Here is a 16,577-nt window from a genome sequence, read left to right as displayed (position 1 = left end):
CCTCACTCTGCTTCATACTACGATGTTAATAAATCTTTAATACATTAGCTCATCCATGAACATGATTTCTGCCTGAGTCCCGTTGGATTGCGTCTTCTGTGGGGATGAAGACGACAACTCCCATGATTCCACACTCAGTCACGGCGTCATCAAACTACGCCTTTGTTTCTTTGTTTGTTTTGAATACGCGCCCTCTGGCGGTGAAAACTTACATATTGTAGCTTTAACACACCTGCCTGGAAGTTTCAAGTATACCTAATAAGACCTTGTTTAGCTGGTTCAGGTGTGTTTGATTAGGGTTGGAGCTAAACTCTGCAGGACACCGGCCCTCAAGAACCAAGTTTGATGACCCCTGATTTAGTGGAATAGAGCTAATATGAACTAACAATGAGCAGCTGCATTTTTTTTACCTAATATTAACAAAGATTAATAAATACTGTAATAAATGTATTGATCATTGTTAATTAATGCATTAACTAATGTTAACTAATAGACGTTATTGTAATGCATTTGTCACAGAGTCACCGTCAACACCAGATCCTTCAGCTCTGCCCACTCATTCCCAATCCCCAGAGTTTTGATGCACTGCACCTGTCCTTCCTCATCACCACACAATATTTAAGCCATCATTCTGCACCTTCTCATTGTCTGGTTTTGTTGTTCACTATGTGTCAACCTACCCGGATCTTTACCTGTGATCCTTACCTGCCATCGACCATCTTTATTCTTCCTCTGTTTGCTCACTCTGTGGAAAATCACCGCCAGCCTGCAAAGAGAAACTCAGTTAATTCAGCTAAATGGCACTTCTCTCAAGATCATCTACTTACCATCAGCCATCACCTGCTCTCTTACCTCAGTTGTGTTAATAAACTTTTGTTAAGTGGAAGTTTCCTGTGTTGTCTCCTTCTGTTTTGCTAATAGAAGACCAGACCAACATGCAACACCCCACAGTAGCACGCGATGACCAAAATCTGGATCCTTTCACCGAACTTATTGAAGCACTCCGTCATTCATTACTCCCTCCGACATCCATTTCTTCGCTATCTGCCTGCGCCAGTCCCATGCCCCGTCCAGCGACCTATTCAGGCAAGGCAGAGGAATGCATCGGGTTTCTGCTACAATGCTCTCTCTACTTTGAGATGCAGCCTCAACTTTTCCCCAGCGCCTGAGCCAAAATATCATATAATCTTGCTATTATCTGGACGTGCTCTGCAATGGGCAAGATCCATTTGAGATGCCAAAGGCCCAGTTCTCCATTCACTCTCAGCTTTTGTAAGCCATTTGAAGGAGGTTTTCGGCCAGACCGCTACATCATTGTCTGTCCATAATCAACTCTTCCAGCTACGCCAAGGTAAATCTTCAGTGAGTGAATATGCCCGCCAGTTTCACACTCTGGTGGGCACCAGCAGCTGGAATGAGACTGCCCTCCTCACCGGTTCTCAACAGCCTGCAAACTCATCCCTCTGAAGGGACTACCCACCGCCTTTGAGACCACTGATCTCCTTTAGACACTTCGTGCTACCTGAAGATATTGTCCCAGATCGTGGACCAAAATTCAATTCCAGAGTGTGGCAATCATTATTCCAACTCCTGGGAATCTCTGTGAGTTTGTCATCAGGATATCATCCATAAAACAACGGCCAGACTGAGCGTACGATTCAGGAGATCGGGAGATATTGCTATGACCTCCAGCACATCTGGAGCCGCTACCTTCTATGGGCCAAATATGCACAGAACACTCTGCATCAGAACACCACAGGCCATACACCATTCCATTTCATACTCGGTTTCCAACTACCCCTGTTTCCCTAGTCAGGAGAGCCATCAGATGATCCAGCTGTGAACCACTGGTTCCAAGAGAGCGAGAGGGTCTGGGACTTGGCTCACGTCCATCTGCAAAGGGCAGTTCGGAGACAGAAGAGCCAAGTCTACACCCACCATTCCACCGCTCACCAGTACTATCTGGGACAGAAGGTCTGGCTCTCGACCAGGGACATCCGCCTTCGACTGCCCTGTCCCTGCTATATAGGTCCCTTCACCATCTGAAGGCAGATCAGCGAAGTCACTTACCAACTTGACTTACCTTCACATTACTGTATTGCAACAACCTTCCATGCATCCCTTCTCAAACCCTTCACTAACCCTCTGGTCTCTCCTTCCACAAGATCTGGCATTCCTGACATGCCGCCTCCTCCTCTAGAGGTCATCGATGATCAACTCTTCTATTGAGTCAACACCATCCTGGACACCCGGCGACGAGGCAGCTGCCTTGAATACTTGGTGGATTGGGAAGGATATGGGCCCGAAGAGAGATCCTGTGTAGATCGTTATGATATACCAGACCCAGCTCTGCTGTCAGCCATCCTGCAAAGAGAAACTCAGCTAATTTGCACTTCTCTCAAGATCATCTACTTACCATCAGCCATCATCTGCTCTCTTACCTCAGATGTGTTAACAAACCTTTGTGGAAGTGGAAGTTTCCCGTGTTGTCTCCTTCTGTTTTGCTAACAGTGTTACTATTGTCTATAAACAATGAATTCATATTAAATAACTTCACCAAGTGACACAGCATTCAAAGTATACTGTATATATTATTTTATTTTGAAATCTGTATTGGAATGTGATCATAAGGATAATAGTGTCATTTTCATTTCTTTATATATGTATATCTGTATTTTTTGTTATTGGTTTTGTTTTACCCTTTTTTTCAATCTGTTAAACTATAAAATGTTAAGGAAGCACTATTATGTAAGTTACGTCATGTAAGCGTGAGGGCAAAGCTGATGTAATTTCTATACGTGCTCTCTCTTTCGCTGGATTTCATAGCGAGAAACTGAGAGAAACAGAATATAAATCAGCTGACAACTGCATCATCGTGTTATTATATGTGGGGTCTATTTAATTAACAAAACACAATGCAGAAGAAAACCCACTATAGATAGATACAGTAGATACTGGGAACTTTGTTACATTGGTGCAGGTGTCCCTCATTAGCAATCACTCCACCGGCCTCGCTCCGTTCCCACGGCTCTCAGCCCCGCCCCCACTCGTCACAGATAGATAGATAGATAGATAGATATGTGTGGCAGCAATGGCACATTAGTGACATTGGTGACAGAGATTGAGCTGTGAGCCTAACCTGTCTTCAGCATCAGTGAGATGGCAGGGCTGGGTCTCCAGGGGACTGCTGGGATGGGAATCGCCTGCACTAGTGGCACAAACTGCCGGATGTCTGCCATCAATCTCTCAATACCATAGACGCTTAGAGCCTCCACCACCACCGAAGCAGTGTAAACCATCTCTCCACGGGTCACATAGTAACCGACCGTCACGTTAGGTACACTGGAGATGCTCTCAATCTGAAGGTGAAAATATACAGGAAACACTAGTATTAAAGATGCATTTTGTAGTATGGTGCTAATTTAAAAGGTTTACTCATTAAGGAATACATTTTAATTTAAGTAAGTTAAATACACAGTGGAATTAATAATTCACTGAAAAATAGACATGAGTCTGCCATGTAATCATCTGAGTTCATTCTGCATTAGTACTGTTTGGGACTGACTGTGGAATGCATTCGCTTTCTGGATCCTTGGACTGAGAATTTAGCAGATTAAAATTATCTGATTACAAACAGAGGAGCTGAAGCATAACAAAGTTTCTTGAGCAAAAACCTGCTTTTTCAATTTTCGATACAGTGCATGCAAATAAACACTTCTATCAGCAAGTGCAATTCATTCCTTTTGAATTCACTCCTGTGAACAGTTTTCCTTTTCAAAAAGGGAAATGTAAATACTTAGTCCAAAAATTAAAGGGCACAGAGAAAAAAACGTTTTTTTTTCCCCCCAGTTTGATTGAAGAAGAAGAAGAAGAAGAATTGAAAAAAAAAAAATCATGCTGATTGACCAGCTTTATCTACCAGGGGTAAACCAGCATATATCAGCATGAACTAGCGTCATTAAGAGTATTAGCATATTGCTAGCAAATATCAAAATGATCAAATACCAATATCAGTCAGTATTTATATATAGTTTTTTTTAGCTTCTAAGTGAAATCATGAATCAAAAATTACCCATGGTGTGAATATTACTTTAATATTATGTTCCTAAATAAAAAAATAATGGCCAAATAAAAACCCCTGTAGTTCCTTCAATCATCACTTTAATGGGCCACAAACTTTTCAGTTTTCCCTGGATTGCTTCCAACATGAGAACTGAAATGAATATTAAAATGAGAAAGAGAAGATGACAAGCAATAAAGCAAGAGAGCTGCTGATAATAGAATATAAAATGCCAATGCTTAGCCCCTGCTTGTGGATTACACCATTATGTGTGCAAAACAAATTTTTTGTTTCAGAGTGATCAGTCACATGGCTTTTACAGCATAAGGTGATTGGCTAAATCATTGATCTGTTAAAACTTCTTTTGTATGTGTTTGCTAATGTTAAGAGAGGGATGTGTGACTGACGGGGTTGTCTAATTTAGTAGCTAGATTTGGCGTTAGCTATATCAAGATAGCAAACATTGCTTAAAGCAGAATGTCATTTGTGTTGGTGCATATTTGATGCTGAACAAACTGTAAACGATGACTGTGTTATACATTCATGAAGTGCAAACCTTAGCCTGAACCGTGCTGTCGTTCAAGGCCTTCTTCAGAGCTTGAGTAAACCCTCGAGGGAGATTCTGCTTCAAAATACTGTCTAGACGACTCCTCCTTAACTGTACGGACAACACTGTGATTGACAGAAAGAAAAAAATGCTTTGAAAGATATAAGTTATATGTTCTAATAAAACCATTTGATCAGGAAGAACTATTAAGAAAATGTGCCATGGTAACCATAGTTTTTCGCCAAAAATATGCAGCTATTGTTATTACTAAACACACTTGATAAATTAGTATTAGATTTTTGCAAACATTGTTAGAATCTTTCTTTGTTTTTTGTTTTTTTAAATGTATTTAATAACTTTTTACCACTTTTATTTATAAGGCCGTTGAAGAGGCGGGAAGGATTGGGACTGGCAAATTACATGGTAATTGAACTTGTTTCATAATTGATAAGCTTTGCAAAGTTATTGAACTGAACTGAATTAACATTAAACTGATTTGAGCTAAATAATTATACAAATTAATTTTTTTAGAGCTGCTTTACAGCAGAATTTGAATTTGTCTCATATTTGAAGAATTTGAATTGACCGTGTTATTTTCCTAATTTATACTGAAGCTGCTTTTGGAACAATCTTTATTGTATAACACATTATTAAATAAAGGTGGCTTGACTTGAGCTTGTTTTAATCTGTAATTGCACATACTGTAAGAACCAGGCCACTTCTCCAGTTCCATGTGATTATGGCTACTTTCTTTCACAGATTGAAGTAACTGGTATTTTGGCAGAACTATGGTTACCATGGTCAATTTCTGTAAGAGTAATTTTGTAAGGCACATGCCATTGTGCATTACACCTATTAGCAGTGCTCACTGTACACTTAAAATTTTAGTGTGAACTTATAGTATATTCCAGGTTAATAATTGCATTACTTTCACCGTAATTTCACAGTGGGACTTCTCTTGTAAACAAACAGCACCATACTGTGTCTCTACAGTGCATATGTACTATGAAGGCAAAAAAAAATCATGCTGTAGAGATTTTTTTTTTTTTTTTAAATTCTTGTTGGTTTTATTTGTGCTATTGAACTTGTTTTTTTGGTTCACTTTTAACTGTTTGTGTTTGTTTATTTTGTAATGTTGGTATGTTGTTAGTGTTGTTTTTATTTGTTGAGTGTTAACATTGTTATGTTTTGTATGTCGAGTACTAATGTCACATCTTTCAAAGACGTATCTCAGCAGTTGTTTCGCTATTGTGAAAGATTCATCCACAAACAGTTATGAATATGAAATATGTTATTGATTAATCTTCATGCTTAAATAATGCTCAAATAAAATATTAATGTTCATGATAAGAATAGTTCAACTTACTTAAAGTCAGGCAATTAGCTTATTTCATATTCTAGTTTTAATTTGTCACACTTCTGACATGAGTAGATTAAAAATTTGAATATGAATATAATTGGTCCAAGATCCCAAACAAATATTAATCACTAACCACTATTATGGTGACTTCCAAACAATTACAGCAGTAATTTCTCACAGTGGCACAGTTAAAGACAACGTTATAATGTGAATTCACAGTAAAAGAAGAACAGTAAATTACTGTGATGTTAGCATCATTTTGCTGTTCATTCACAGTAATTTGTAAGAAAATGACCCAGCATGCATTGATTTCACAGTAAATTTCTGACTACAGTAATTTATTGTAAAATAATACTCTTTAATCCTGTAAATTCTTGGCAGTGTAATTTTTTACAGTGTAATTTACAGTAATGCTATAGTCGGGACCAGCTCATCCAAGGCACTGTTTACACCTGGTATGAAGACAAAGCCACTAGAAGGCAAGCCTGCAACCTTTAGCCAAAAAAGCATAACGACTAATGCTAACGCTTCCACTTTGGCAGTACGTGGGAAAGGAGACCAGAGGCCATTTTTTTTTTTTTAATGGATGTCAATGGAGGAGAGGCTTCACTACGCTGAATAAATAGCTTTTTAGAGGAAACAGCTCATCATTTAATGAATTGACAGCCTATCGGCTAATCTTCAACATGTTTTACACTAAACTATACTTTCGTTTTTGCGACAGGTGGGATACAGCTTACGGCACTTCTCATTCATTCCTATGGTATCCGTAAACGGCTATTGAGTGTCGCACAACTGACTAAAATTCAATGACGTCAAGGCTGTAATGTGATTGGTTATTAAGGCACATGTGATCCAATTTGACCGTTACACTTTCTCCAATAGTAAGTAATACAGACCCTATCATTTCCCAATAGTAAGAAAATCTCTGATTAAGATAAGTGTAAGAAACGAAAGCTGCTGCTTTCTGAATCAGGCGTGGCTCAGCTGTAAGGGCAGGTGGGGGGCTTTGTCTCGCTCCAGACCAAGACGATATCAGTCAGCTTCAGCTATATGTGTCTGCATCAGGTCAGTAAGTAGCTGGCATGTCTGTTTTTCCTATGTGGAGTAGTGTTTTAAATTAATGAAAGTGTTAATCCTGAAGTTTAAATGTACTCACGTAAAAAGCCTTTAGCCTATATAGTTCTGTTGTGTTTGTTTTATGTTCATTTTGAGATGAGACATGATATTTGTTTCCTCACTTAAATTCCTCTACAACTTGTAACATTTTAAATCCACATTCGGAGACAATATTAAGGCAATAATTCTATAGCATTCTGTGTGTGTGTGAACTTGGAGCCTGTCAATCAACATTAGCATTCCGCCCACTGGCTGAATAACGCAAGGACATTAGATCTCTGCCAAAAGTGTGGGTGCATGTGTTAAGACTATAAAGACTGTAAGCTTTCTTGAGTTTATTATAAACTAGCAGCACCACGACCCAGAATCTGCCCCACCTAAATTTACAGTCAGGAGCCGCTACTGCTCCGAATCCTTTTCCGTTGTCTCATTCATAAGTAAATTGTGTGAGCTTATTTCACAATATTAGATTGAAAGATCAGAAAAAGCCCATACATATATCCGGCCATAGACTCTCCCTTTTCCTATCAAGAAAGTGGTCGAAAGTGAACAAAAGATACGGATTAAAACAGTAGGTAAAAATGGGGATGTGTCTTCCTCATCTACTTGTGATCTGATCAACCAAAACACATCTTAATACCAGGTATAAACAGGGCCAAAGTCAAGACCAGAAGAAGGTTTGAGTCCAAGTCGAGACTCGAGTCCCGAATCCATCATGGAAATATGCTCTTGGACTCAGATTTGAGATCAAGTTGATTCTCAAGTACTGTAACACTGATTCAGTAGCACCTACACAATCTGTCATGATAACAAATAGCATTAATCCGTAATTGAACATGTACAGGTGGATTTATTCAGCATGATTGATGGCAGCAGTGGCAAATGACAGTAAATGCTGTAGTACTCAAAACCAATCTCAATCTTGAGTGCGAGCCCAAAACCATATTTTCATTGTCTTGGTCTGGTAAAAGACTTGGGAGCATGTGGACTCAGTCTTAAGTAGGAATCAACCCTCTTCTGGTCTCAGTCTTAACTCAGACTTGAACGAGCTGGTCTCGACTACAACACTGTTACACTACAATGATTTTCTGTCGTTTCATAAAGATCAATATTTGATCTGAGCAATCACACCTGTTTTTATCCACATATTGTCAGTGATGTTACATCTCAGCATCGAGGCCTCAGTATTTTTTTTTTTTTAATGGATGTCAATGGAGGAGAGGCTTCACTACGCTGAATAAATAGCTTTTTAGAGGAAACAGCTCATCATTTAATGAATTGACAGCCTATCGGCTAATCTTCAACATGTTTTACACTAAACTATACTTTCGTTTTTGCGACAGGTGGGATACAGCTTACGGCACTTCTCATTCATTCCTATGGTATCCGTAAACGGCTATTGAGTGTCGCACAACTGACTAAAATTCAATGACGTCAAGGCTGTAATGTGATTGGTTATTAAGGCACATGTGATCCAATTTGACCGTTACACTTTCTCCAATAGTAAGTAATACAGACCCTATCATTTCCCAATAGTAAGAAAATCTCTGATTAAGATAAGTGTAAGAAACGAAAGCTGCTGCTTTCTGAATCAGGCGTGGCTCAGCTGTAAGGGCAGGTGGGGGGCAGAGCCCCACCAAATTATTCACCCAAAACATAGACCTCTAGATAAACTGAATAAGTAATAAACTGTAAATGTGTTCAGTATTCTGCAGCAAATATTTTTTAGATTTTCTTGACAATTTTAAGTCATAAAGTGCACAGGATATATTAAAATTAATCGCAAGCTTCAGCAGGCATGTAAAATGATACTAAGTGGGGCAGTCGTGCTGGTGTCCTCCCGAACTCAACAGCGCCCCACCAATTTTTCAATGTAAATCTGTGGTGAAAAGTGGAACTGCAGCACATTCTAATTGAGAGCCATTTGGGCAGTTTTGAGACTGCCCTGCTTATTTTCGCGTTACTTTGTCTCGCTCCAGACCAAGACGATATCAGTCAGCTTCAGCTATATGTGTCTGCATCAGGTCAGTAAGTAGCTGGCATGTCTGTTTTTCCTATGTGGAGTAGTGTTTTAAATTAATGAAAGTGTTAATCCTGAAGTTTAAATGTACTCACGTAAAAAGCCTTTAGCCTATATAGTTCTGTTGTGTTTGTTTTATGTTCATTTTGAGATGAGACATGATATTTGTTTCCTCACTTAAATTCCTCTACAACTTGTAACATTTTAAATCCACATTCGGAGACAATATTAAGGCAATAATTCTATAGCATTCTGTGTGTGTGTGAACTTGGAGCCTGTCAATCAACATTAGCGTTCCGCCCACTGGCTGAATAACGCAAGGACATTAGATCTCTGCCAAAAGTGTGGGTGCATGTGTTAAGACTATAAAGACTGTAAGCTTTCTTGAGTTTATTATAAACTAGCAGCACCACGACCCAGAATCTGCCCCACCTAAATTTACAGTCAGGAGCCGCTACTGCTCCGAATCCTTTTCCGTTGTCTCATTCATAAGTAAATTGTGTGAGCTTATTTCACAATATTAGATTGAAAGATCAGAAAAAGCCCATACATATATCCGGCCATAGACTCTCCCTTTTCCTATCAAGAAAGTGGTCGAAAGTGAACAAAAGATACGGATTAAAACAGTAGGTAAAAATGGGGATGTGTCTTCCTCATCTACTTGTGATCTGATCAACCAAAACACATCTTAATACCAGGTATAAACAGGGCCAAAGTCAAGACCAGAAGAAGGTTTGAGTCCAAGTCGAGACTCGAGTCCCGAATCCATCATGGAAATATGCTCTTGGACTCAGATTTGAGATCAAGTTGATTCTCAAGTACTGTAACACTGATTCAGTAGCACCTACACAATCTGTCATGATAACAAATAGCATTCATCCGTAATTGAACATGTACAGGTGGATTTATTCAGCATGATTGATGGCAGCAGTGGCAAATGACAGTAAATGCTGTAGTACTCAAAACCAATCTCAATCTTGAGTGCGAGCCCAAAACCATATTTTCATTGTCTTGGTCTGGTAAAAGACTTGGGAGCATGTGGACTCAGTCTTAAGTAGGAATCAACCCTCTTCTGGTCTCAGTCTTAACTCAGACTTGAACGAGCTGGTCTCGACTACAACACTGTTACACTACAATGATTTTCTGTCGTTTCATAAAGATCAATATTTGATCTGAGCAATCACACCTGTTTTTATCCACATATTGTCAGTGATGTTACATCTCAGCATCGAGGCCTCAGTAGCAGCAGCTCTTGGGGGAGCTAAGGTGCTCCTTGAAGGGTCCAACTTAGCACTCTGTGAGGTGGAGACAGGAAGGATTCTAGGTGTTGTCTTTGGAGATTCTGTAGTTGTAGTTCTGATAGTTGTCCTAGGTGTTTTGGAGTGTCGTTTAGCAGCAGATGATTGGGTAGTGCTAATCTGATTTGTGGTTTTCGTAAAGGGGATGCTGGTTGTGGTGACAGTATTGCTGTTAAATATTGTAGGCTGAGATACAGTAGTGGTTGTAATGGCTGGTTGTTCTCGTTGTGTGTCGTTCACAGCTGTAGCCGAAGATCTATTGGATGCAGCAGTGTTTCTCTGCTCAGGTGAATATCTGTTAGAATCACTGGCTTTATGAAGAGGGTCTGCAGCTCTGGATGTGGCCGCAGGTGCCACAAGCTCAGATATCCACTCAAACTCTGAAACAACAAAACACTTGAGATGAGAGAGGTGTGAGGTGACTGTAGAACATCTAAAGAGAATGAAGATGGTGAAGTGACGATTATAATGATGGTGATGACAGTGATTGAAACGATAACGGCGATGGTGGTGAGAATCATGTTAACAATGGTGTTATGAAGTGTATAAAGGTAATGTAATAAGGACAGTGATACCCAATGTCAGTAAACAGAGGTATTTGTATGTAAAATGTGGTTCTAACAGAATATATTGTCATATATTTACATGACAGTATCTAAAAGAAAGGCATTTTAAGTATGAAGAAATGTTTATGAATCTTTTAAGGTACATCAAATACTGATTTAATGTGATTAATATGGTTGAAAAATATATATGTCATCGTAAAATAAAGCAATAAGCCCCAAGAAGCTCTGGTCTACAGATTTTAGAATAGCTAAGGCTTTTCTTAAATTCACTGTAAACCATGGCTTCATGGGACTTTAACTGGCAAGGTTTCATAAAATAATCACATAGCAACAAAAATACTTAATTAATAAGTTCACAGGTGTGTTTATAGAGTATTTTACAAAGGCTTTGAATCTAAATATATTTCCTAATAAACATGTATAATATATAGTAAATATAATATAAAGGATGTGTAAAGATTTTTTACGATTTTTACGCTGTCTATACATTAAAGTTTCAACCCTATCTTACAAGAAATCGTAACTATTTTATGAAGTGGAGATTTTGTATGTTTTTTTGTTTTGTTTTTGTTTTTCATGAATCGTACAAAAACATACAATTTATAGAATTTTTAAAAAGTAAGCACGAAGGTCCATAAGCAGATGTGTACTATGTACTATTTGTTTTTTATAATAGTTGAAAATGTACTAATGAGATCATACAAATTCACACGAATTAGCCACCAATCCGCCAACACATAAAACAGTTACAAACTGCCATGAGATTGTTGAAAATTTTTGTTTTAGATGCTGTGAATAAGTCCATATTGCATGTTTCAGCATATATACAAACATAAAAACATTACATATGAAAAGTTGCATGTGTTAATTTTGATATTTGTCTGTTTTAAGGTCAGTTTATATGATGTTTAATTTAGGAAAATACAAGTGGAGGCCTCAGGTTTACAAGTATAACAGAAGCATGATCACTAATGATATTTCTATGAACAACATTTGATTCGAGGTCACTTCAGAATACTTATTATATTACAGTCATCTTATAAAAGGATCAGTCATCAAAGACATGGTCATCTCAGAATAAATTTTCATCAACAAACTGATCAGCTTTGCCATTAGTCTTTTCTCTAAGTGTGTTTCCAAGTAGCTTTGTTTGGGTCATTAAATACTAATTTACAGCCAATGCATCAAGATTGTGCTTCAGGTTGAGAATGCATGCTTCAGGTCGGAATACCTGCAGAAAACTGCAACTGCTTCAGAACACTGAGATAAACTGCTAGAAGAAGCATGTATCATAAATAAATGCTGTGTTCTAGAATATATATACATATATATATATATATATATATATATATATAATTTCTATTTTTGTGATCTTGTGAAAGCCTAATCACATAACTTCATACTCTCTGATTCAACATAACTTGATTTTCAAATTTGTCAATGGTTGGTCTAGAATTGGCCAATTCTAGTGTTGTTGGATATTCTTGTATGGTTGATTTTTTTTTTTAAGCTAAAATTTTAGCTTGGCATTGAAAATGTACTTATTGTATCTAATTCTAAGACTTCTTATAGAGTTATGAAGGGGGAACTCTATCTCAAAACCCTTGACAGCTGATGGCCCATCTTTAAATATGTAATTGCCCCAGCTATGAATGTCTCATCTGATCCCAGGGAATTAGATGAAACATTGACATTAACACAAGCTGACTTCAACAGGTTATTTTTTAAGAACTTGTGATTCTGAACTGCTCTAGGATTTGGATCAATTACTATGTATCTTAGTAATACTTTACTTTTCTGTTTATCATATTCTCTGTTTGTTACTCTGTTACGCTCTGTTTATTATATTATATTATATTATATTATATTATATTATATTATATTATATTATATTATATTATATTATATTATATTATATTATATTATATTATATTACTGTTTATTATATTATATTATATTATATTATATTATATTATATTATATTCTTTGTCTGTTACTGCAAAACACCAGTGCTTGCTGTTTGGATACCTGAGCTTGATTGGCCAATGGCTGTTAACTGACCTGAGGGCTTCATTACAAAGAATAAATGTACCAGGAAAAAAGTCAGTACCTATAGAGGTCAAAACTGGAGTTTCGAGTGTTGGAGATGTTTGGTCAGTATATATTTCATAGATGGAGGTTATGCTTCTCACTTAAGTCACCATGAAATCAAATTTGTTGTTACTGTGAATGATCAATGAATGTGCCAAAGAAAAAAAAATCATGTCTTCATAATTTGTAAAACAAAATGTTTCAAATAGAAAGTTTACTGCACATTCTTGATCTTACTGTGCATGATTCATCTGTGCGTATTATTATTATTTTTTAAATATAATCTTTTATCATAGCTTTTGAAGTTACTTTCCTTTTCTGATGATTTCCTTTTATTTTTTTAACCCCTCCTCTCCAACCACATCATTCCCATTTGTCATGATCCAAGAAAAAAAAAATCAAGAAAATCAACCCTACCCTACATAGGTTTTGGTTGACTGTCATGTATCACCGGGAAATAAATGATATTAAAGAAGTTCAATGGGATTCAAATTGCATTGTATTCAATTCAATTTACATTGTATAGAGCCGATGGAAAGCAAGTGTTTTTGGCTCTACTATAAATTATTTTACTTCAGTAAAACCTCAGTAGCTCATTACGCATGTGGCAGCATTACTGATCTTCAAACTCTCAAGTAATTCCACTCCCACACTCTCTCGACTGGCTTCTTTTCCTTACATAAACCAAGTTCAAAACTCTTATCGTAGCATGAGGTAATCAACAGACTAGCACCATCCTATATTCGATCCACTATCTATATGTATTCTGAATAAGTCTATTAAATGCTTTAAATGTAAATATCACTGAATGTGGTTCAGCTTTGCATAAATATACCATTATACTCACTTTCCTGTGATAAGTGGGGTCCAACAATGAGGCAATTGACATCACTATGTGTGAGCAAGTGTTGAGAGTAGCACAGTTGTAGATGCCATTTTTGGGGATTCCGTTGTTAAACACTGGGGCATGTTTAGTGCTCTGGGCCTGTTGAATGGGTTCTACGAAAACTGCTACAGCACTGAAAGAGCATGCTGGGATGAAGCTATAATGTATGATTTGTGACATAATGCCCAGTGGCTGTTCAAACTGCTTTGGAAAACATTTAGGTTCTAAATCGGTCTTTTCATAAAACACTGAAAAGTGGTTACATAAGCTTCAAAACAGTTTGCAGAACTGTTTTGGAGTTGCTAGTGCTTCATTGTGTTCAAACAAAGGTAAAAATGATCAAATTATGTGCTGAGGCAATTTAAATTTGAAATGCTTCAATGAGGGGTTTTGGACATGATTATTGGACAATACCCATGATTCATGTGATGGCGGTAAATATGGCAAACTTGATGTTGATAGCAGGGCTTGCATGACTACTCATTTTCACTGGATGTACAGAAACATAGTCTACTAATGGAGAGAATCTCTGCACAACTGAGAGATGCAGGTGAAAAGTGAAAGTGTGCAACTCCATTTCCAGATTCATGCTTGCTTTGCCATAAACGGCGCAAAAACATGCAATGACCCACTTTTTTGCTCACAAGAATTATGGCTTGCATATGTTGTTGATTCGCTTTAAATCAACATTTCCATAATACACTTCCAAGTTTAAGGAATAATTGACCCATGATTGACTAGTTTGTATAAACACAATGACATCTAAATTAGCTGTAAGATATAGAAATAGCGGGTGAAAAATAACAGCAATGCTGCGAACAAACCTGAGTTGGAGGACTGGTTGCTGACCAGCACAGACGATTGAAGAGTAAATGGCTCCACTCGTTCCAAAGATACATTTGAAGGCCATTGATGTGTTTCATTGTCACGTGCAACAACTTTTGACAAGAGTTCAGGAGGCTTTTGTGCCGTGCTGGCAAGTAATGTGAGTATAGAGGAAAATTCAGGTTGTTCCCTGCTACCCTTTGACGAGCCTGTGGGATCTGACTGGACTACAGAAGCTGGATTCCTGTCTGTCATATGGAAGCTGCCAAACAAATGGGTTGAGGCGGGTGAGGTGGCCGCATCCAGAAATGATCCAGATGCTTCATGACTCAAGTCATCTAAAAAGAGAGAAAGAGAATAATATAAATGTATCCCAGGGCAGTACAATCTTTTCTTTTCAGAATCACAGTTTGTTCATTTTGAGGAAAACTTTTCTACACTTTCAATTTCAATCTACTATTCAGAAAGCGTTTCCTTGAGGAGATGGTCGCATTCAGAATTACAGCTCTCAACATGCTTTTGACAATACAAAATACTTTTTTCAACACATCAATAAATATGCTGATGCTGAAAGAACGCTGAAAAAACCTGAAAGACATTACAGTCTCATATAAGGATGCTGAAGGTGTAATTTGGGGCTAGGATTTCCATCCTCCCAAATAAGTGAATTAGTCATAATTTATAGAGAACGTTCTCAGCTATCATTAGTTTGGAACCACTGTTTCAATAATGTTATGATAGTCAGTATATTTTGTATAATATTCAGAGCAATTATATTTTATAATGACATGTTAAATTCAATCAAAACAATAAACTGTATGCATGAAAAATGCATTAATCAAAGCAACGTCTAATTTTTGGATCACTAGTGTCATATATATATATATATATATATATAGAGAGAGAGAGAGAGAGAGAGGGAGAGAGAGAGAGTAATGTTGAGGTAGCTAGGGAAAACAGTACCAGGTAGTTTAATAAAGTTACAAAATAAACAAAGAACACAAAACTGCAAGAACAAGAAACTAAGGTTGCCGAGAAGTGCAAAACAAATCACAATTCTGAAAACAAATTACAAATGCAAATGCAAATCTAAAAAACAAAATAACAGTTTAGAAAACACAACAATTCCGAAAACATTATAACAAGTCAGAAAACACAATAACAAATTTGAAAACAAAATAACAAGTCAGAAAACACAATGACAAATCCAAGTATAGGTCTCTGCGTAACAAAAAGGGGGCATCTCTCAATTATTGGGCATTTTCAAACCGTAATAGGCGTTTTTTAACTATCCAATCATAAAAGTACGGAAAGCCGGAGGCGCATTGTTATTTCCCTTTTTTCTTTCTTGTTTTTCTCATTAGTGCAACAGTTTTTTGTATCTAGATCACGATAAAACAATTAGTTATGCCAAGATCACGAGAAATCAAGAAATAAAAAGCAATACTGCATGCTTTAGGACTTAAAACTAGGGAAAAAACTGCTTTGCAAAATAGTCTACAGTTTTTCATAACCAAATGCACGAACATACTCCTGCATACATTTTCATTGTGAATTTGACAGATGATAATTCTTGTAGCCCAGTCCAACCTCAAAATAGTTACTGACTAATGTCAGCGACTGCAATTAGAATAGGCCAAACAAATGAAAGGCTAAATAAATGTGTGTATAAAATATAGACTACAAACAGTAGCTATCTTTAATATAGAAATATTTAATAAATCATATTTCACCTTCTCGTGCTATAAGCTATATATGTATATACTGTATGTATGTATACATATATATATATATACATATATATA

The 16,577-nt window shown here is 37.1% G+C and overlaps 1 protein-coding gene across 1 annotated transcript in view; it reads right to left on the bottom strand.

The window, feature by feature from the left end:
- The window catches only part of LOC107712741 (UPF0606 protein KIAA1549L-like), a 93,374-nt gene that overhangs the window by 50,714 nt on the left and 26,083 nt on the right, over nucleotides 1-16,577 (bottom strand). The window contains exons 2-5 of the mRNA XM_016518088.1: nucleotides 14,772-15,110; nucleotides 10,293-10,784; nucleotides 4,617-4,732; nucleotides 3,140-3,359 (exon numbers count right to left, since the gene is read on the bottom strand). Of these exons, the coding sequence (XP_016373574.1) occupies nucleotides 3,140-3,359; nucleotides 4,617-4,732; nucleotides 10,293-10,784; nucleotides 14,772-15,110 (1,167 nt within the window). The remainder of the gene's footprint in view (nucleotides 1-3,139; nucleotides 3,360-4,616; nucleotides 4,733-10,292; nucleotides 10,785-14,771; nucleotides 15,111-16,577) is intronic.

Source organism: Sinocyclocheilus rhinocerous, unplaced genomic scaffold, assembly GCF_001515625.1.
Source record: "Sinocyclocheilus rhinocerous isolate Xijiao unplaced genomic scaffold, SAMN03320098_v1.1 scaffold1545, whole genome shotgun sequence".
Taxonomy (NCBI): domain Eukaryota; kingdom Metazoa; phylum Chordata; class Actinopteri; order Cypriniformes; family Cyprinidae; genus Sinocyclocheilus; species Sinocyclocheilus rhinocerous.
This window is presented reverse-complemented; position numbering and strand designations above follow the sequence as displayed.